Consider the following 22,907-nt stretch of genomic DNA (forward strand, 5'->3'; position numbering starts at 1 on the left):
GATGCCACCTTTGTTATTGGCATTTACCTTTGACAAGTATGGTTGTAAAATATGTTCCTTTTGATCAACTAAAGTGAAAGGAAGACAATTATTTCCTGCTGTTTTTTCCTTATAAACTGTCACGCATATGTGGCAAGAAAACATGTCACACAACCCATTTAGTCACCTCTGCCCCTTAACTAGTAAAGATTTGAAATTTGAATTCTCCTGAGTGTTAATTCCTAATGAAGGCTATTAAATTGAAAACAGGTTATGGAGCTCTGTGACACACCTCTTCCTCATGGCACCTGTGGTCTTCCATGTAGGTGCAAACATTTAGATATTTACAGATAGTCTAGCTCAATCAGGTGGGCAATTAACTTTAGAAGTAGCTGAAAACTGAACAAGGTTTTCTCCAATCAGAAACAAGAATGGTCAACATCAAAAGAAAGTCTGCACCAATCACAACAGTTCCCCAAGCCCCATTGATGTCTTCAGTGATATCCCAGTGCATAGATCATAACTTCAGTGCTCCTTGATGAGTTCAGTTCTTGTGGATTGTTTTAGAGGAGAGGGCTCACTCCTAGTTTTGTGTTTTCTCTGAATTTTAAGAATGACTTCTAATGGGACTGAGAGTTGTGGCAAGAGTCTTCCTTGCAGAATGGACCATCTTCTTACAGCTGTGGAAAATGAACTGCAAGCTGGAAGCGAGAAAGGGGATCCAACAGAGAGAGAACTCAAAGTTTCTCTGGAGGAGACAGATTTATGGGCCAGATTTAAGGAACTTACAAATGAAATGATTGTCACTAAAAATGGCAGGTAAGAATGGGATATCCATGCAAATGATTAAAAAAATTATCCAAATTTTCATACCATTGTGTTATATTCACTCTTGTCGATAATTTTGAGCAAGAAAAATACAAGCAACAAGGAGTATGGTGACCTTTTATACACAAAATAATTATAATGATTGACATAGTATAGTTACAGATGCCAAGTCATAAATAAATTTTACAATATTCATGCAAATCCTGAATTTACAATTCTAATTGTATTGTGTTGTAAGTTTTAAAGGAATTACAGGTAAAAAGTCAAAATCATTTCAATATGTTTTAATATGGTTTTCATTTCAAAATTTACACAGTTTAAACTAGCCTTTAATTCTGTTTCTAATCATGTCAAAACATTTTTTCCTTTGCTCAGAAATATTAGATGCCTAATTAAGGCACGCAAGAGTGTTCTTTATAAAAATAATAGTGAAGGCACTCAAGGTAATTTACTAATGTGTGAATTGCCAGACATATCAAGCAGCTTTGTTTTAATTTTTACTTTTTAAATCTCAAATTCACTTTCAAGATTACTTACTAAAGTGTACAATGTTGGGAATTCAAGTGACTTTCAAATGACACTTAATAGCTGAACTGAAAACATAGATAGCTAGGTGTATTTTGCATACATCGCCATTTTTTCCCCTAGAATTTAAAATTCACTTTGAATTCTCATTAGAACACGGTTTAGTGAATAACACTGACTTCCGTTTGAATCATTGACAATTTACATTGTAGTGAATAATGAGGACAATTTATGAAAAAAATCTATTAGATGAGATGTTAACCTAGTAGTTAATACTGATGAATAGTGGCTCCTGCTGGCAAATCTGAACTTAAAATTTAAAAAGATGAGACTCACTACATTAAAACTGCCCATAATATGTTTCTCATTTAATTTATTCTTCTTAACATATTCCTCCTGTTTTGAGCCAAGTAGTCTCTGATCATACAATGTTCATGAACAGCAACATCAGTTTCAATGTAACAAGATATATGATAAACATGTTACACCTAACCAACTTAAACATATATGACCTAATTTTGTTGGGCTTTGAAACATAAGATATCACAATATGCACATTTTTTTTTAGCAGTGTATAATTATATATTTTTCTTTGCAGGAGAATGTTTCCTGTGCTAAAAATTAATGTTACTGGTCTTGATCCAAATGCCATGTACTCTTTCCTGATGGACTTTGTGACTGCTGACAACAACCGCTGGAAATACGTAAATGGAGAATGGGTTCCTGGTGGGAAACCTGAACCACAGGCACCCAGCTGTGTTTATATTCACCCAGACTCACCAAATTTTGGAGCACACTGGATGAAAGCTTCTGTCTCTTTCAGCAAAGTTAAACTTACCAACAAGATGAATGGAGAAGGCCAGGTAATTTTATTTTAATTACTGGTGGTAGATGGCCTCTGCGCAATAAGTTGAACTTCTGACTGTAGAGACAATTTTGCATTGTTTTTATTATACTGCTTAAATAATTGGATTTGAAGCAATCATATCTATACATAATAATACATCAGGTCATTGTGTTTAAGATGGAGCTATAAAATATATACTGTATTGAATTTTCTATTTTAGTTATCCTTTGCATAAATGGCAGCAGTGAATTATATCATGTTGTATACACATTTAGCAGTCAGACAGTTCTAACTTTAGCTAATAATTCTGTGATATATTTGTGCTCAAGGGAATTTTTGCTTTAAAGATGCTGTTGAATTTAAGTTCTGTCAATGAATGCATATGCAGAGATGGTGTGTGCGGCAACTCAGTTGTTCACAACATTTAAGGGATGCAGCTCTTTTTATTTTCAGTATTCTAAGAGTACAGTGTGACACTCACAGGATACATAAATTATTAGCATTATTATGATGGCACACTTTAGTTAATATGAAGAGTATTTACGAAACTCTGACTTGTAGTTAACTGAAGACTGTCAAATTTGGACAAATCAACACATTTACCTGATGTTGGAAAACACACCAAACAATGTTTGTAAAATTAAAAGTGCATTTACATGATTTATAATTAAATACTGGTATATATATATATATATATATATATATATATATATATATATATATATATATATAGCTAGATGTCTACTATTAGTAAAATGAAAATAATATTTACTTATGCAAGTCTAATTTTGCATTAAACGTTTCTAAATATGCAAATTATTTGAAATAAATATTTATCTAATAAATAATATTTATAATATTGAAATAATATAAAAAATATTATTTTGAAGAATCATAACATTTTACTTGAACAATGTATTTTGTTTGTTTCAGATTATGTTAAATTCATTGCATAAATATGAACCCAGAATTCATATAGTAAGAGTTGGGGGACCTCAAAAAATGATTACGAGTCATTCGTTCCCAGAAACACAATTTATAGCTGTGACAGCTTACCAGAATGAAGAGGTATGAAATAATATTTGTGTTTCCTTTTTGTTTTTATGCCTTATATGATTTTTATGATAGAGTTACTTACTGAAGTGTAAATTTTCAAAAACTCAAAACATATCTCAAATTTTAGACTAAATTTGACAAATTTAAAAAATCTTAATGTCACTTACAGATTGGCGTATATGACCTCAAATTTGAAATGTACTTAGAATTCAAGGCATTTCAGTTTCACACTTTAGAGAATAACCTTGTGAGTGTTGAAGCGGTGATCAATAAAACAAAGAGCAAGCCACTCCAAACCTCACTCCATACCCTTAAGAGGACACTCCAAGAACCTGGATTACTTTGATGTATAAGAAAGGTTAAATAAGTACAGGTAACTTAAAGGTGATTTTTGTAGGTTAGGTCACAGTTGGTTATGCTAGGTGTATTTGTAATCTTTCCAATCATTTTCTTTAGCTTTTCTTCTATAATCATTATATTTGCGCCAGAAACATATATTTTTGTCCCTCTCTCCCCACCTGCAATTCCATTTTTTTCTCCAAATAATACTATTATACATTATGTATGATGTTGGTTTTTAAATACTTCATATTATTCACTAGTAGACAAACAAGTGAAAAACAGTGAATTAAAAGGTTACTCCAAGCACACAATGATTTGAAGTGGTCATAGTTACATAGTTACATAGTTAGATAGCTGAAAGACTTGCGTCCATCAAGTTCAGCCTTCCTCACACCTGTTTTTTCATGGTGACTGAAGTCTGCACATACAGAGTTTAACCACTTTGCTGTAACCCTAACACTGGCAACATCAATACAGCTTCATTAAGCACTTAGAATAGGAGTTCCATGCTGGCTAAAGTTCATGCTGTGCATATTTCTATGCACAGAAGGTAATTAATTACCTGAGAGCAAGCAGTAGACGCTTTAAGCCAGCGAATCACTGGCAGTATCAGCGTATGGCTTGTGCGGCTTTGCAGAGAGCAGTTGCACGTCACCAGCAATAGAGAACACTTGATGTCTGGTTGTGCTCATGTAAGAGGGCAGACCATTGCCAACCAGTTTTCCCCATTACCAGGAAACATGGCCATCATAACTATTGCATCATAACCATTACACCAGACTGTAGTGGTTATAATGTTGGAGGACCCTTTAAGTCCACTTGAAAAATCCATCTTAAGCCTTTTGGAACCATCTCCAATTGCTAGGTTGATTCTGATTTACCGATCAGCATCAAAAGACCAAATAGTAAATATTTTTAAAGGGAAATTATTAGTGGAACTTTTTTGCTGTGCTCCTAACTTTTAAAGACAACCATATAAACAATTCCTATGTAGATAACGTGGAAAACAAACTTTTGTCCTCTTACTATCAAGAGAGATCAAGAGAATGCCCCCAATGTTCCTACAACAAATTGACTTAATTTTATACCTTAACCTAATGTTTTAATGTTTCAGGCAATCATATTGCTCTATTAATTCCCTTTTAACTGCATGGGAAATTAATCAAGAATTATAACTAAAAACTGACCATGGCTAACACTCTGTGCAAATCGGTTATTAGAGAAGTTAATTTCCCATATCTTGATTGAATTGAACATTTCAGGAACACATGGCACTTGTGCTATACTTAGATCAGAGAAAATTACAATCCATCTGAACCTCAACAGGGACAGCAAAGAGAAAAGCATTCAACAGGAACCTGAAGATAGAAATCCCTTATTCAATATAAAAAGACAAGATAAGCAGACAACAGGAAAATAGTTAGAGTGAAATGCTTAACATGTTTCAGACACTTTTAGTTCTTAGTCATGTACTTAAAGACTAACAATCTGAAAAGTGATACACATTTTACTTTTTTCTGTTATATAAAATGCACATCAAAAAAATAAAAATAACATCTTTAATAAATCATCACACAACACAGTATAGGCTAAATCAGTCACTATAAATGACAGTATAATTGAATACAAAAGGAAAATAAACAGGCAAAAAGAAGAAAAAAATGGAGCAGAGGCTCAGCATAACAAACCCTAACCTAATGTTTCGGCACAACAACCTATAGCTTTTCTTATATAACTTTTTCTTTAGTCCAATAGTTGAATTTATGCACATTAAAATATGTGATGACCATCACTTCATTTTGCCAGCTTGTTCATGACATCACGCTCAATCTTTTGTGATTAAACACCAGTAAGAGAAGAAAAACCATTAAGAAAAATGACTTCAATGACACACTAAAAAAAAAAATCCACACCATAAAAATGTCCATACAGAAACAAAGAGAGAAATATTGCAAAGATAACATTGGACTGAAAATGTTTTATTGATCAATCACATGACAGAAGTGCCCATGTCATCATAGGACCCTAATAGTCTACAACTGAAACTGCCCACACCTTTGCAACGCTTAGGATTTTTAGCTGCCAGCTGTCTTAGTAGTTGACCAAAGTACCTAATATCATTGCTAGAAATCCATATAAGCAAGGTCAAATAAATGCAAGCTAGTGTACTTCAGAAAACAAAAGTGCAATATAATGTTATAAATTTTAGAATAAATCAAAGAAAACATTGCAAAAAACGATATAATCACAAATAAGTAATGTGGCTCCTCCACAGTCATTAATATAGTAATGGCCATCTATTCTTCGATGGCACTGTGTCATTTTTGAGGGTCTTTATTGCAATTAGGACATAGAGGGTATCTATACCTTATATTTTCTTTAACACCACACTGTGATGCATAGAGAGACAGCCGTTTGTTTGTGGCTCAGCTGCTTTCTCTAAATGTATTAATTTTTTTTAGCTGCCGTTTGTTAAATTGTTATTGTTAGAAGCATCTTACCTGATACCCCAGAACTAAATGACTGATTTGGCATACCAAATGTGATACCAGCATGATTTTTGTAGTTAGACCCTTGACTAGACTGAAGAATGGAAAATAAGAAAATAATGTTTAATTGATCATTCACATGACTGGAAGTACCCAAGTGATCATAAGACCCTAATAGTGTACAAATGAAAGGTCCCTGGCCACCCCTCTGGAAAGGTTAAGATATTTATCATCAACCATCTTTGTAAATGGCCAAAGTATCTAATATCACACAAAGAAATCCATATAAAAAGGTCATATAAAAAAAGTTGAGATTCTTCTTTTTGCGTCGCACAAAGCCTAATTTTACTCTGTGACAAATGTATTTAATTAATTTATGGCAACCTAATCAGTTCAAATTAAATGTTTAAACAGTGTTGAATTATTAACAGTGGATCAAGCAAAATATTCTAATCCCATAGCTAACACAATTATACAACCACTCTTACGAGAGACACAATTTCTTGAAATTGTAAAAATAATCTTAAGATGTTTTCAACTACGGTAAGTAAATAAAAACAAATAGGAGATCTGTGTGATACAGAAGGTAGACAATTTTACTCTAATAGTTAGCCTACATTTCATTGAATCCACAGTCTTTAGTATCCATAATACTAGGGCATTATAGTGTTTTCATAGGCACAATTTTCCATATTGCATTGTATATTCTCTATCATACTCTGTGATGAGGTCCTACTCTGTTATAAAATCCAGTAAAAACCTTCTCTGTCATGAAATGCATTGGGATTTTGGGCATATCCAAAGAATTAGTGTTCTTTAGGTTTTGACAGCCCATACATTTTTGTTTTTGTAAACCTTTATATTTGTTGAGCTCAGATTAACAATACAGGCTTGTCCAGCCACAACAGCATCCACAAGCTTAATTATAACAAACAATCGTGGTCATTAGTATGGCATTCCAAGTCACAGCACACTTTTTTTTTTGAGGAACTAGCGGAAACAGTTTGGTTAACGTAAGAAAGATTAGTCGAGCATTGAGTAGCATATAGGTAGACTATAACCTGCCCACAAGATTGCATAGTACAGGCAGCATTTCAGATATTGATCAAAAACATGTTAGGAGTATCGCACATTGTACAAAAAAATAAATAAATGATTTTGAAAGTAAAATTGCAAACTGCGAGCTTGCCTTATACTTTATGCTAGGCCTGTGTGTCATGAGTGTAGAGTTATGCTAATATGACAGGAAATAGATTATATTAAGTGAGTATAGAAACCTAAGCATGTGTAGCATTCAAGGAATAGCAAGCAGATTAGGTATGAGAGTAGCATCAAGGTAAAACGGGCTAGTTCCGGCACATCTAGAAAAAAGCCAAGATGTAGGCTGAGCTGAGTCTGGCTAATGAGTACACTCCTAGCATTAGGCAAGTATGCAAATTATTAGTTTGTTATGTCATAAGGTCATATGTCATTACAGGAAGTTGAGACTTGCCGGTCTCACATGTATCTAAAGCAATAATGCACCAAAGACAAATGCAAAGGTTTTAGACATGTAGGTCTATTAACGTGACTTGCAGGTCCCAAATCGTACATTAAGCACTTATAATAACAGGGAATATCACGCGGCCCTCGGATCATTGTATTTGACAACCCATACATTTTGAACTGAAATTTTTGTTATATTAAATTTATAACTTTCCAACTCATAAATATCTCCAATACTTGCCTCTAGTCTTTTGGAACATTTCTTCTTATCACTAGGATACCACCTAGGATTACATCCGCTGAGTGAAATACAGCATTTAGGCACTGAATCTTTTTTCTTCCCTATATGGTGCCCAGCCATTGCAAATGTGTATTGTTCAGTCCTACATTGCTCTCCTGAACAGTATTTCTGTCTGCCCAGCTGGCTCCTTGAGTAAACCATAGTTGCAAAGCTATATAGGTTAAAACAAGACAACTACATTGAGTTAAAACTTTAAACACATATTTTATGCTTTTGATCCAAAATTAAAATAAACAAATAAAATTATTCCTTGGAACAACAACATATTAATTAATTAAATCCTAGATTTGTAATTGTTGTGTATGCTGTCATAATGTGAATACTTTTGTATTCTGACATGAAAACATATTTTAGGTTCTAAGACTTAACATATACAATATTTTACACTCAATTGTGATATTTTAGAATGAACACAATACACTTAACATTTAAACTGTGCATATTATCTTATATTATTTTAAAAGAGGTAAAAACAGAGGTACTAACTTTTTGTGCTGGAACTACATATTACTCATACTTGACTGAAATCACAAACCTTTCATCATGAGAAAGGTATTTCATTACTCATGGATTGCCTTTATTGACGGTAAAGATGTTTATGAGAAACCATGCCTCCAAGTCCACACATACCTATGAAAATCCACACCACTATGTTGCTCTCTAAGTCAACACAGCAAAATAGGAATATCTCCATAACAATTTTTCTTCCACTCTTGTGAACTATTTACTGATCCTCCTCATTACTCCCTCACTGCCCTGAACTGCATCTGTGTAGCCAACTAAATAGCATTTTAAATATATATATATTTATTTTATAAAATGTATTTTTTTCTTATTTTTGTAAATCCATTGTGGTTGTTATATTGGTTTGCTTCCAAGGGATTATATACTTAGTTGATTTAATTGGTTTTACAAAATTTGGTATATGTAATAAAAATGACCATTAGTCAATAATAACTAAGACTAAAGAAAACACAATTTGAAACTGACACAATCTATAATTTTTGTACATTCTATTTCAGATTACGGCTCTTAAAATCAAACACAATCCATTTGCCAAAGCTTTTCTTGATGCAAAAGAAAGGTAATGTTCTATTTAGCCAACTTATGAAATGCCAGTAAACATCCTTTATGTCGATAGGTATGTGTTTGAATGTATGGTAATCCATCACACATCCAAAACCTAGATATGTTACCTGTAGTAGCACACATTTGCTATTGATATTTATTTATTGTGGACATTCCTCTAATACTTTTAGCAAACTACAATTATTGACCTACTTTTTTCAGTTTGCAATGAGCCATTTTGTTTTAATCAGCTATCTGTAGTAAAGTTTACTGCTAATGTCAGCCCATGATCATCTTGTATAACAATCCCTTTTATACTGAATGTGACCATGTAAAGTAGATTAAAGATGGCTGCCTGGAACCTGGAATTAAGTTCACCCACATCCCCATAATGTCAAACTTGAACAGCCCCCTGACACAAATGATATACTTAGAAAACTAATATTACTATCTTCACCACATCACAATAATTATACTAATAAAACCCCAATGCCAGAAGGGTAAAGTTTGCATGTGACAGGGGTTTAGCTAACTAATAGTAAACAACAGCCTTCTGTTTTCAGTGTAAATATATATGTAGACAAAGATAGGGTGATTTACCTGTTTAAATAACTGGGTGGTGGTCAATCAGTACATACATACCCTCATAATTCTTCTTAGTTTGATAAATATGTCTCTGCTCTGTGGTTTTTAGGAGTGATCAAAGCAAGGATTTTATGGATGAAGTTGAAAACCATCAACAATCTGGATATTCACAACGTAAGTTTGCATTTTGATTAAAGTAAATAGGCACAGGGATTTTTGAATTATTTCCCAATATAATCATGCTTTCTGTCCACTTTAACAAACACACAACTCATAAGAAAATATTAATGACTTATCAGTGATCAGTTCCATATTTTTCCACATAACTTCCCTACAGTGTTTTATGGCTAATTCTGTGGTATGTTGTGCTCGCTGAGGCTCATCTGTTCCCTCAGAAGCAGTCACAATGAGCAAGTAAAATGTAAATATTTTCTCAGAGATAAAAATTTATTTTGAATGAAAAATGAATGGATTTTCTCCCTAAAACAATATTAGCAAGGTGTGTAGTAGTAGTAGTGTATAAACCTTAAATCTAATAAAGTATTGAACTGAAAGTACAGAGAAAGAGTAATGTAGGCACAAGGGAGGTTACTCCCACTAAAATTAAAGGAACACTATAGGGTCAAGAAAGCACTGGGGGGCTATTGCGCATGAGCGACAAAAAGCCACGCTGGGCAGTCAGCTTCTCCCCATAGAGATGCATTGACTCAATGCATCTCTGTTGAGAAAGATCAGCACCTCCATGCAGAGTGTAGAGACTGAACATCAGTTCTGCACATTTTGCAAGCACTGACCAAGTGAACACTTCTAGTGGCCGTCTGAGTGATTGCCACTGGAGATATCCCTAGGGGACAATGTAAATACTGTCTTTTCTATGGAAAGGCAGTGCTTACAGCAAAATGCCTACAAGTTCTAACTATACTCACAAGAACAACTACATTAAGCATTAGTTTATTTTGTTACATTAGTTGTTCAGGTGACTATAGTGTCCTTTCAAAAGGTTTTTTCCAGTTTATGTTGCCAGTTGATTGTCAACTCAGCAAATGTTAATAAATAAACACTGTTGGTGAATAAACCCTGCTGGTGCTGATGTGCAAAATGTCATATGATGGTGATCTGACTGTAGGAATCTGCCTGCCTTAACAGATATATTAATATATATTATAATATATTATTATATTATAAGATATATTAATATATGTTAAAGTGTATTTTCAAACCAGGTAGATAACTTTTCCTATAATGACTAGAGAAACATACACAATGGGTCAATAAATGTAAATTATACAGTAGTGTGTTTTAACTCAGTGGATACAAGTAGCATGGGATATGAAAACACAGAATGAAAACATCCTTGCAATGCAAGGCCCCTAATGTCAGTATAGCATGGGAATATATATGTCCATGAGTTTCCCATGGTGGTGAGAGTTACACTACTGTGATATGAATAATAGAAGACAGAGTGCATTAATGGGGGCAACTGGATATGGTGGCTGTTTCCTGGAAGTGTGACTCACCAATTCTGCTCTATTCTGCTGGTAAAGGAGCTATAGAGAGAAAAACGTGCTCTTGCTCTCTTTGCAAAACCCTTCTTCCAGCATGTCCATAAGGGGAACTCACACTTTGCAGTTGCTGCCTGAGAAAGTGACTCATTAATCCCAGGCCAGGATAAGTACTATACTGATCTAACTCTAGACATAACCCTAATTTTAACAATTATATACTGCAAGATCATGTGTTAGTGCACAATTTGAGAATTCTGGAAACATCCTTAAATGTTGAATCATGGAAGTTTTATCCATATGTGATTGTTCTTACTGAAAACTAAAGACAAAAATCATTCCTTCTGGCCGGCAAATAACCTAAGGCTACAGGTTCTATAACTGTATCCCATGACATCTCAAGTATTCATTATAAAAAATATGTTTTACAACAGATTTCCAAAATGAAGTCTAAATTGGAGAAAGAAAAGTAGCGTTAGAGAACGTGTCTACTTTTCTTACACTGGTTTCATCTAATCTGAACTTCTCTAATCTAATAAACAGTATGATGTTGGAAGTTTATAAAACACAGGTATTTATACTGACTTCAGCTAGTAATTTGCTTTCTCTTTCAGTAGGTAGTTGGCTGCTACCTGGTTCCAGCTCACTTTGTTCCTCTGCCAGTCATCACTCTCAGTTTGGAGGTCCTTTAAGCATTACTTCATCCCATGGCTGTGAAAGATATTCTTCACTGAGAAATCACAGATCTTCTCCTTACCCCAGTCCATATTCCCACAGGAACAACTCTCCTCGTAAGTAATAATTACATTCCACATATAATTAAGAATATGTCCACTTTTTTTTATTCTTGGTAGTGTATTTTTCTATGCAAGGAGTTAAAGGATTGTTCTAAAAAAAAAAAAAAAACTATGTTTTCGTGAAATTATGTATTTGGTTAGAGTAACCATTGCTGTGTGGGTACATGCTCCCACCATTAAAAAAAATAAAAAGTCTAAAGCCAAAACATTCCTCTATTCCAGTGTTGATCCCAAGTAAGTTCTTCCTGTAGCCTGTTACTCCCATGCTGACATCCCTCCATCGCTGGATAGGGGTGGATGTCAGGGAGGGCAGGCTGGGGAGAATAAGGGCCACATGGGGGCTGGTTGCTGCCATGTTACCAGCATGCTTTGTGTTCTGATGTCTGCCAGAGGTAGAGTTACATTTCCAGAAGCAGAGGGGTTAAACCAATTATGTGCCACACGTGTCATGATGCTTGGAGTATCCCTTTGCTAAAAAGAAAACTCAATATATTAATACGGCAAATTCCAGTGGATAAAAACAGTATATTAACTGAACTATATAATGCAGTATATGATTTATGGGTTATCTCAAAGATTGAAATTCATTCCACTGCCTTGTATAAGACCTCACCTCTACATAGGTAAAGTATTTGCAGAATTATACATATTTTTCTAAAGTTTAGTAATGGAAAAAATAGATTTTGTATTGTGTAGAAAATGAAATATGCTTGAAATAAAACAAAAACTAGTACACCTCTGTGGCAAATTTAGAGCAGTGAACGGTGCGACAACATGCATTGAAAATGATTTGTTTATTTCCAACCCTATTGGTAGGCTAGATATGAAGTTTTCATCCACAAAGTTCAGTTCAGTGAATTTTGTTTCCTCATATTTTTGATATACAGGTTAATAGAACAAATACTTAGAGATTTGATTTGATTTTATCAGTTTAAATCAATGCTTCACAGCTAGTTAGGACAATACAACAATTTAATTATGTACATGTAATTCCTTTACTAGAAGCAATGTTACATATGTGATCAATTGTATTGTCTGTTAGTATCCTGTTCCTTAAGACAGCTGTCATCAAATTTCCATTTCTAATTTTTTAACTATTTTGAGAAAATTTCACTGTAACTCAGCTCAGTAGCCATGATGGGTCATAGTCTACTGTTGTCTGACCACCTGCTCCTCAACTTAACTTGCCTGTTGATCAGAAAATAGTAGAATCTGATCCGACATGGCTGGTCAGACAGATTTTTTTTTTTAAAAAATCATAGTTTTATTAAATATAAAAAACTTTTTAAAAACATTGTGTCCTTTAATCGTCAGTATTAATGGGAGACCCTCCCAATCAGAATGTCTTCAGCAATGGGAAAGAGTTTTGATCATATTCTTTCTATTTTCCATGACAGCTCATCATTAACATAAATGGCTTATGCTTTCTGTATTTCCTGTCAACAGTTTTTGCATCCACACACTTACATTGAAACTTGTAATACTGCTGTTTGTCATGTTTTACATATCTATCAAAACATAGCAATTGAGGCTGTAGAGACAGTCAAGGAAAGTGATTCAGGACCTATGTTGTTTAGGGGACAAGGCAAAAAACAGGGGTGTGTATGGCTTCACTAGAGCTATAAATAAGGGAGGACCCACCATTCTCCCAAGTATTTTGGAAAGCATCTATAAACCCTTGTTACAGACTATCCTATCCTGCTCTAAGGATTAAGCATTTCTAGAACCCGTTAAACTGTAACTGCCAGTTACCAAGTAGTATGTTGAATAAACATGTCTAGTGACTAATCAGAACATCTGGTCCTCAAAATAATTATGCATCTAAACAAGTACCTCTAACTTTAACATCATCCACTCTTCTGTACTCTATCCAGCAAACAGAAAATCAATGTTAAAGCAACACCAAAACATTTGTGATTGGGACCTCAATAGCTGGGCAGGATGAGTACCTGTAAATCTGGTACTTTAACCCCTTAAGGACCAAACTTCTGGAATAAAAGGAAATCATGACATGTCACACATGTCATGTGTCCTTAAGGTGTTAAAGAGCCCGCTACACAAAATATGACCATTCTTCATTACAATTATGTATTAATTAGCATGTACCCAAAATTGTCCTGTGTATATTATTTACCAAAATTGTAAAGTAAAATTCACAACACAATATTTATTTATTTAAAAAAAATGAAATTTTTTTTTAATTAGGCAGTGAATATGGTTTTAGATACTAGAAAGAATCTTAATGTAAAGATTATGATTTCCTTCTTCATATTTGAGGCAGAATTTAACTTTTGTTTTATTTTTATTCTTGCAGCAAGTTACACAGAAAATCCCTCTGCATGTATTCCCATGTTCCAATCAAATGACCACTGGCCTAGCTTACAGATGCAGACACATACTAGCATGCTTTCAATAAATCACACAAATGGAACCTCATCAAGTTCTTGGTAGGTGTGTTTATTTGTATATTGTACTGCAATCTTGATGCATCTAATGCATTGAACCATTTATGTAGCTTATTTTTTTTGTTTTTTTGTATTGGAATATTTAAAACAGGTATTTTGGAGAATGATCAGTTGGTTTGTATAGTTTATAATTAGGGTTTGACAAATGTTTCTAAAATCAAGAAGTCAGCACCAAAACGTAACAGCTAGACAAAATAATTTTGTAATATATTTCTATCCTAACATGTGCTTAGGTAGTGGGTATTGTATATAGGCCATAACTAGAAACCCTTCTACTAATCCCCACTCCACCTTATTTACCCCAAAATAACCAAACCACAGATTTGGTGCAAATAGGCCACAGCTTTATTAAATATTATAAATATATATATATAAATCTTCAACATAAACTTTATAACACATTAACATAACATATAACTTACCCAGCAAATAAGTAACGTCACTAAGTACCACCTGTCAACAAAACACAATCACATGGAAAACTGCCCTCCCCTCTAGTCTTGACCAGCACAAAGGCCTTGCTTGGGCCTTCCATTCTCTAATGCTAACCACTAGCCCATCATTGGCTTAGGTGGCACGTCTGTTATCCATACCTGTATCTGAAGTTAGGGGAGGGATCAGCTCCGACCATACATCTTTCCACGGACCACTGGTCCAACCCCCGGTGGGCAAGGGCTATTTACCACCACAAGCACTGCTGGTTTATCATGGCCACCTCCAAAACATCCCGTAATGCCAGGTTAAATGAATCCAGGCCTACCTCTGTAAGGTGGACCCTGTGACTTCTGAAATACATAGAAGCATTTTACTCATGTGGTGATGCACTGTGAGCCCCCCCCCCCCCCCCATCCCTTTGACAAATTTAGACACCCTTTTGTTGAGCTTAATCCTACTCCACTCAAGCACCCTATGGTCCCTTGCACCCCGCCAATAGTTTCGGGACAACACCTTCGACCACACAATATAAAGTTTCAGAAACATATGCCATGACCGTGCCAAATCCTTCTGGATCGTTTCGCCCAGATCTCATACTGGAATAGTGCCAAGATCCTTACCCCCCAGATTAATTATGAAGACATCGGGAACGCCAAGTAGGTTGGCCAACCATTCCATTTCAGGCAGCAGGTGAGCCCAGTGCATGCCCTGGTACCTGAACCAGCGGACGTCCGTCAATGCTGGCGACAGACCCAGTCACAGTCCTCCGGGATGAACTTTTTCACGCTGCTGTGCCCAATACACATGAGAATGGCCCAAGTGCAGGACGCCCTGTAGGCCCAGGAAAAGTACCCATGAGAGGGGGCTAGCAGAGCCACTATGGGAATAGGAAGGGGACCACCGACTCCCACTACAACAAGTCAGCGACCCCCTCCCCCCCACAGCAGCAGGGGAGGTCTTTGCCCTGGGTAGAAACCTGTGGCCTACTCACCTGCCTGGAGGCCCATCCACCACTCCGCCTGCCTAGGCCACAGGTGACACACAAAAGATCAGACCAGACGGCAGCCCGGGAAGGAGATCCACCAAGGCCTGCAGGCTCCTGCTTCTAGGGGCCCATGATGGAGACTGGAACCAGGCATGGGTAGCAGCAGACCTTCCCGCCACCCGAGTAGCCACGGGATAAGGAGGGGATACCAAACCTCGGGGCCGCAGACCAGCAGACCTGTGGGCCCTCGATCTCCCCGGGAGATTCGCCGCGGCAAAGCCCCATGACCGACTAGAGGGGAGGCGGCAATCATCATGGAGGCCTGCAGACAAGCATCTGCAGCTGAGCCTGCAGATGCAGACCCCCATCTTGTAGGGCCTCCCCTCTGCCCAGATCATTGTGGAGAGATCATGCAGAAGATGTAGTTGAGGCTGTCTCAGTAGCAAAGGTAACTATATATATGGCTTTGCAGGTAGCTGAGAGAACGCTGCACTATCATTATGCATTATGATCTCTTACATAAACCAACCTTGGGCTGCTTGATACCATTGCAGCCACCTCTGTGCACCCTTCTCCTCCTTTTGCAGGCTATAGATGAAATATGTAATGGATAAGTGAGAGTGATGGAATCCAGAGCTGGATTTATTATTAGCCAAACCTGCCAACCCTGTCTGTAAAAGCAGACAAACCTGAGGCTGTAGGAGTCTGTCTGTGTGATTACATTGCTAAAGGACAGGCGTCATGAATTTTTCACGTCTCGTATATATATATATATATATATATATATATATATATATATATTATACATTGTATACTTTTTATATTTTCTGCATTGTATACTTGATTCCTCCTTCCATTCAATAATTCCATTCTTTGTATTTTTCTTTTTATACAGTCAGTATCCCAGTTTGTGGTCTGTGAGTAACAGCACAATAGGACCATTGCCACAGACAGGAGGGATTACTAATGGACTTGGATCTCAGTACCTACGAAGCTCTACTGGCCATTATACTCCATATAATCAAATTGTCCATTCGCCCACTATGGGATCTCCTTTATATGAAAGTGGAACTACGGATTTGGAAGACAACCAGTACGATGTCTCAGCACATGAAAGACTTGCACCAGCTTGGGCTTCAGTAACTCCACCACCCTTGTAAAAGAGTACTAAAGCTGGGTATCTGACACACTGAAGCCTCTAGTTATATAACAAAATAGAAAGATGTTTCCAGAAAAGCTATGGGGAGAATATATGGAAAATTACTGTCCCCATATACAGAACATTTGCTCAGCTGTATAGAGAAAGAAACTCTGTCACTTCAATTCAGGGAAAACAGATAAATAAAGAGGCAAAGGGGGAAATAAGTCACACAATCCTTTATGACATTAAAAAAGAACTTCTACAACTGAAAATTATTCATTTGCATAAGCTGTCTCATTGTGATGTCACAACCCTGCCATATGCTTGAGATTGTTCTAGTGCAAGGATTAGGTAATATTTAAATTCCACATATATGCTTTTAGAAGCTAACTAGGTTAAATCATTATATAATGTATAATATTATAACTTTTTCTCTTTTGTAGAGCTTCATGACTTTTTTTTAAGCATGATATCGGAAAAATAAATGTTGCAGTTATTTAAATGAAATGCTAAATATGTTAATTAAAAATAAAAATATTTGGAGAGTAAATTCCCTAAATTGAGAATTTCAGCAAATTACATCCAAAATTGCAATATTGAGGCTCAAATAGCTGCTCAGGAACGATTCTCCTTCTCACATATAGTCGCAGACTTTTTATCCTCAATTTTATATTTTGAATGTAATTCACTAGAATTTGGAGTTGAGCACATAACTATGTTAGTGTTACCAGGTAGGATGTACTTTTTACTTCAGCGTAACTTCAGCGTTTTACATTTTTTTGTTCGTTGTACGTGCTTTAAGTTTACCTCAATTGTACATTTGTTGTAATATATATATTTCCCTGCTTTTAGTAAGATAATGTAAATAAACATGCAAGAAATTTGATGAGAAATTATAATTGAGTATTACTTTAGATTCATTTTTGTGGGTTGTTTTTCAGTCTCTCCATAAAACTATCCAGAAGAGAAATGCACGGACATTGTTACATAACACAATTGAGTATTACTGGCATGTAGTGTATAAATCGTTCGTGACATATTCTGTTGATAAAATCTGATTATGTAATTTGTCAATGTCATAAAACAAAAACCTTAGCATGAACTCGCACAACTTTGTCATAGAAACTTTTGCAATAAACTTTATGTGGGAGAAGCTTACATTTGTGGTAACTGATGTTAAAAAATGCACTGGATGAGAGGTTCAAGTTTTAGAAACAAAGAAATGCTATTAGGGTTACTAAATTCAGAATGTTGGCCAATTACATTTAAATGGACAAACAGAGGTAAATATAGCTGTTCAAGAGACATCTTCCAACACATCCATAGTCAAAACTTTGATATTTTTGCATCTATTTTGCATTCAATTCAAATTTCAAAAGTTATGGGTTTAGTAAATAACTATATATATATATATATATATATATATATATATATATATACATACATATATATATATATATATATATATATATATATATATATATATATTAAATATGAACATTAGAAATCCACATGGCTCTATTTACCACTCTTCTGGGACAGCTCAGCTGTTTTGGCTCTCTGACAGACATTTTTATAAGCTCTGTCCTTTCCATCAGTCAATCAGCATAAAGAAAGTATCAAGCAATGCTTATGTTTCTCCTCCTTATTTGCAATGTATGCCCTGGCTGTGCCATGCCAGAACTGGATTGTGATGTAAACTCAGGGCCAGATTGACATGGGCAGTGATGGAGCTCCAGCTCCATGGCTCAAAATAGGTCCGCTGTCATTCTTCATATATTTTCATCCAATTTTATTTATTAATTTGTTTGCCTACCCTCACCCCCACTACTGTACGAAGCTCCACAATTTCCAGGCTGATTTGCAACCAGCAATCTACACTCTTCTACAGCAGCACAGGGAGGAACGGATATCACATCATATCACTTTCTCCAATTGATTGATGGAAGCCGTACAGGAAGAAGGAGGGAGCTGCTGTACAAGTACACAAATCACTCACAGTCCCACTCCCCAGTCAATGGGGAGATCAAAGATTTCCCTATTGCAAGCCCACCATGCATCACCAGCTTGTGCAGACCTCAGGAATCGATTGTCCATTTGTATTGGAGAATTACTACTTTTTGTAGCGCCAGGCCATAGAGTATAAGAAGAGTGGTCTTCATTCATCTGAAGTGCAGACCACATGATGCAGCTACCAGACCACCATTTCTCCCTGCAATAAGAGGCAAGTTGTAATAACATTTATTTTCCTCATTAAAACATTATTATTTTTTTTGGTAACTCTTCTCAAATACTTCAGTCCCAATCCCACCCAACCTCATTAAAGCTCCTATACCCCCAACCTTTGTCTGACCATTAGAGCTGTCTTTTTTTCAGCACTTATAATGTGCCTTTTTGAGCTTAAATAAGTTGGTGGGAGAGATTGATACCAGTACCCTTAGACAGTGTCTTCTGAAGTTAGCCTTAATAGCAGAGCTGCAGGAGATTCTGTTAGTCCTCCTGAGTGTCAGCTAATCAGTCTTAACCAATGAGCTAAGTCGTGCACTGTTAGGCTTAGCTCAATAAAAAAAATGTCTGGCTCTCAAAGTCCTATAATGGAGTAATGTCTGGATGATCTCAGGAAAAAAGTCAATCGTGACATTTGTTTGATAAATTTTAGTTACATCAAATAGTGAAGCTTAGCAACAATTAGTATATAACAATTTTAGTTTGTTTTGCTGCAGGTAATTGCAGGTTTGTTTTGCTGCAGGTATTATGCTGCTATATTATTCATTAAAATTCTACCTGTCATGGTATATACAACATTATTGTAAATCATAAGAGAAGGGGGGATATTTAATCTGTAATTTATGGTAGCAGTATTGAGAGCAGGGGAACCATTGTACTGTTGCTTCTCGTACCCTCTGTTACAGCAGCCATAGCATATGCACTGTACTTGTTTTACTTATATGGCTGAAGTGTGCATACTATGCTTTGCCGGAGGAATATAGGTATGGAGATGTTACTTTGTTTTAGAGCTGATGTGCTGGCAATGAAGAAGTGACCTCAATCAGGGCCAGTGGGGAAGGAGAGGTTGAGATGAAGATAGTAGCAGTGTGATTGTAGATACTGGATAGGATGTAATTGTATAATGCTTTCCTATGGGGTTTTGGGTGACACTGGATGTCCTCATATGTCCTCATATGTAGAGTGAAAACGTCCAGCGTCAGTTATGCGACCAAAAGCTGCAATAATTAAAATTGCAGGGTTAAGTGGCCTGGGACATTGCACCCAGACCACTTCAATGAGCTATAGTATCCATTTAACATCTTAATCAATTAGATATATTATTTATCGATGAATGGAAATTATACATCCATTACTTTAGAAGATCTTATAAATAGAAATGTTATCACATGACAGGAGACTTCATATTTTGCATTACTTTCTTTACTATAAATCTCCAGCAGCACAGAGCAATCTGTGCTGCTGGAGATTTATAGTAAAGAAAGTTAATGCAAAATACTCACCTCCTGTGATTATCAAAATTAAGATTATAGGTACACTATAGCATAATCTACAATTAACCTGTAATTATGTTATTTATAGCAGCCTGGAAATGGAGAACAGTTTCCGTTAAAGCATTACTTTTTGCCTGTAAGAAACAGCAATGTCACTTTTGAAAACATTGTTTTCCATTGTTTAAAAGACTATTGCTTGTAATTTTGTTCTTGACTTTTTTTGTGTTTGTATATATTACATAGTCTGAAACTATGTACATTTTCCAAAAGAGTACAAGAAATCTTTATTTCACATGGCTATTTAATTAGTTACATTCCAAAAAATAGTTAGTGGTGCCAGATAGTGTTAAATCGTAAGAAATATGCGAAGTATAAAAATTGCCGGGGCGGGGCATGACTGGATGTCTTTTCTGAGAGCTCTCCAAACTCCTAACAAGTCAGTCCAGTTGCCAGTACTTTTGTATGGTCATTTGCAGCACATTTTATAACATGACAGGAGGCTTCATATTTGCTTAAGTCTCTCTTTACTAGAACTCCACAGCAGCAAAAAAATACAGAGAGTAACAACCAATCAAAAAACAGCAAGGAGACCACATAACTCCTTTCTCAACATTCCATTTCCTCTTTCTTTGCTGCTCCGCATCAGTACAGGTCAGAGTACCACTGCCTCCTGCTATTATTAGTTGGTGGCTGTGTCATTTATTTATATCTTTGTGTTTGTATATTTTACTATTTGGGGACTGTGGATTTATGCCTAGTTTATGCCCTCTGCTTCCATTGCTCTGGGTTGTGGGGAAGGTTTTGTGTCCCTGGTTCTTGCCTTTGCTTCTTGCCTTTGCTGGGACTCTTCCCCCTATCTGTCCCCCTTTTTTATTATTATTATTATCCTTATTATTATCCTTATTATTCTTATTTATCCTTATTTTGTTTTGCCGTTTATGTCTGCTGATTATTTTTCTTCTTTTATTTCTCTACTGCCGTCCCGCTTTTCTTCTGCTGGGAGGGTGCGTTTGCCGCTCGGGGGTTTCAGGAGGTCGGCCTGTTCTGCCTCCTCTGATCCCCCCGAGCTCCGGGACCGCGGAGTACGTCTCCAGCGGTCCCGTGTGTGTGTCTTTAGCTCCAGTCGCGTGGTGCTGCGCTTGCGGTTGCGCCCGCCGATCGGAGCCTCTACACAAGGCTGCCGGCCACGACCGGCTCAATCCACGGACCGCGTGGGTCCGCCAGGTGGCGAAGGGAGCAATATCGCTCGCCTCCTCCCCCACCTGTGGCATTGCTGCCGTTGGCCGTTAGAGGCTTTTTCTCTCCCCACCAGGGAGCCTGGCATTGGGTTAGACCGCAGGCCCTTATGTACTGGCAGTCTGGGAGCTGTCGCCTTCCCCCACACCAGGCCGGATTTTCGCCGGCCTTCTGTTTGGCTGATCATAAGTCATTATATTGAATTCCTCATTGGTGGACAGTAGGGGGTGCCCCCTTTTCCCTCATTTGCATGTTCTATGCAGGAAATTTATATGCATGCATTAAATATTAGTGGAGCCTCTGCCCCTAGGGGGCCTAGCAATATACACTTGCTCCTCTGAGGGCATCAACTCTGCAGACTGCATATTTCTGTGTCAGAGGCATACAGCTGGGTGTTAACACTACAGGGACCCTTATGCTTGTCTATACTGCACCTATACATGACTTGGCCTGTTTTATCTGTGCCCCATTGACTGGCCTGCTTTGTCTGTGCCCTATGACTGGCCTGCTCTGTCTGTGCCCCTGACTGGCCTGCCCTGACAGTGCCCTGTTGATAACCGGCCCTTGCCCGTGCCTATATCCCCTCCGGCCACAGGCCTGGGTATATTTACAGGGAATTCAGATACTGGGGACCTCCCCGACTTCACAATACACACTATAATTGTGTCCGTATTAATCTCATACTAACTTGGGTGACACCTGTAATTTCTACCCCACAGAATCACGCTATGAGCAGAGTATGGATGCCCCTACCCAAGAGGGCCTTCAGGCTATGATCATCGTGGCTGTCGCCGCCTCCATAGAGAAGGCACTCTTGCGGGCACTACCCCTAACGTCCCAAGATAGGGACATGGCGGAGTAAGGCACCGAATCACCGGACAGAGACCGGTCATGCGCAACTAAGCGCTACTGGAAGGGTGAAGGCCCTGAGCCAGATAACCGGAAGGGTAAGGCTCCCGCGAAGCGACCTAAGCGGGCGACCGCTACATCTCCAGCACGACCGAGGCACCTCCCCGACGAGGAAGAGGAGTTTGTTCTTCCCCCACCCATGTCTGTCCTGGATGAATGGCGGGCGGATCAATCCCCCTAAGAGGATGAAGGTGGGTGGGGCGAGGGAGACCGAGCGAGAATACAGTGAGACCGCTTCGCAGCACCTGCACTCCTCCTTAGGGGAGGACGTGTTTGTGGATTCGGCCCGCAGGTAGTTCAATACTTGGGATTCAAGATAGATGCGACCCAGTGCATCCTACGCCTCCTTCAGACCAAGATCACAGCCATTCGGAAAGAGATCCGACGGTTCCTGCGCCAAGAGGTGATTCCACTCAGGGTTCTGGCACAAGT

The 22,907-nt window shown here is 37.2% G+C and overlaps 1 protein-coding gene across 1 annotated transcript; it reads left to right on the forward strand.

Moving 5' to 3' along the window:
- The first annotated feature begins 461 nt into the window (after nt 1-461).
- On the forward strand, nt 462-17,219 carry TBXT (T-box transcription factor T). Its single transcript, XM_063441224.1, has 8 exons — nt 462-798; nt 1,931-2,195; nt 3,113-3,247; nt 8,875-8,936; nt 9,615-9,679; nt 11,622-11,798; nt 14,119-14,251; nt 16,585-17,219. Exons 1-8 carry the CDS (start codon nt 593-595, stop codon nt 16,847-16,849), a joined length of 1,308 nt encoding a protein of 435 aa, XP_063297294.1. The 5' UTR covers nt 462-592; the 3' UTR covers nt 16,850-17,219.
- The last annotated feature ends 5,688 nt before the right edge of the window (nt 17,220-22,907 follow it).

Source organism: Pelobates fuscus, chromosome 2, assembly GCF_036172605.1.
Source record: "Pelobates fuscus isolate aPelFus1 chromosome 2, aPelFus1.pri, whole genome shotgun sequence".
Classification (NCBI taxonomy): domain Eukaryota; kingdom Metazoa; phylum Chordata; class Amphibia; order Anura; family Pelobatidae; genus Pelobates; species Pelobates fuscus.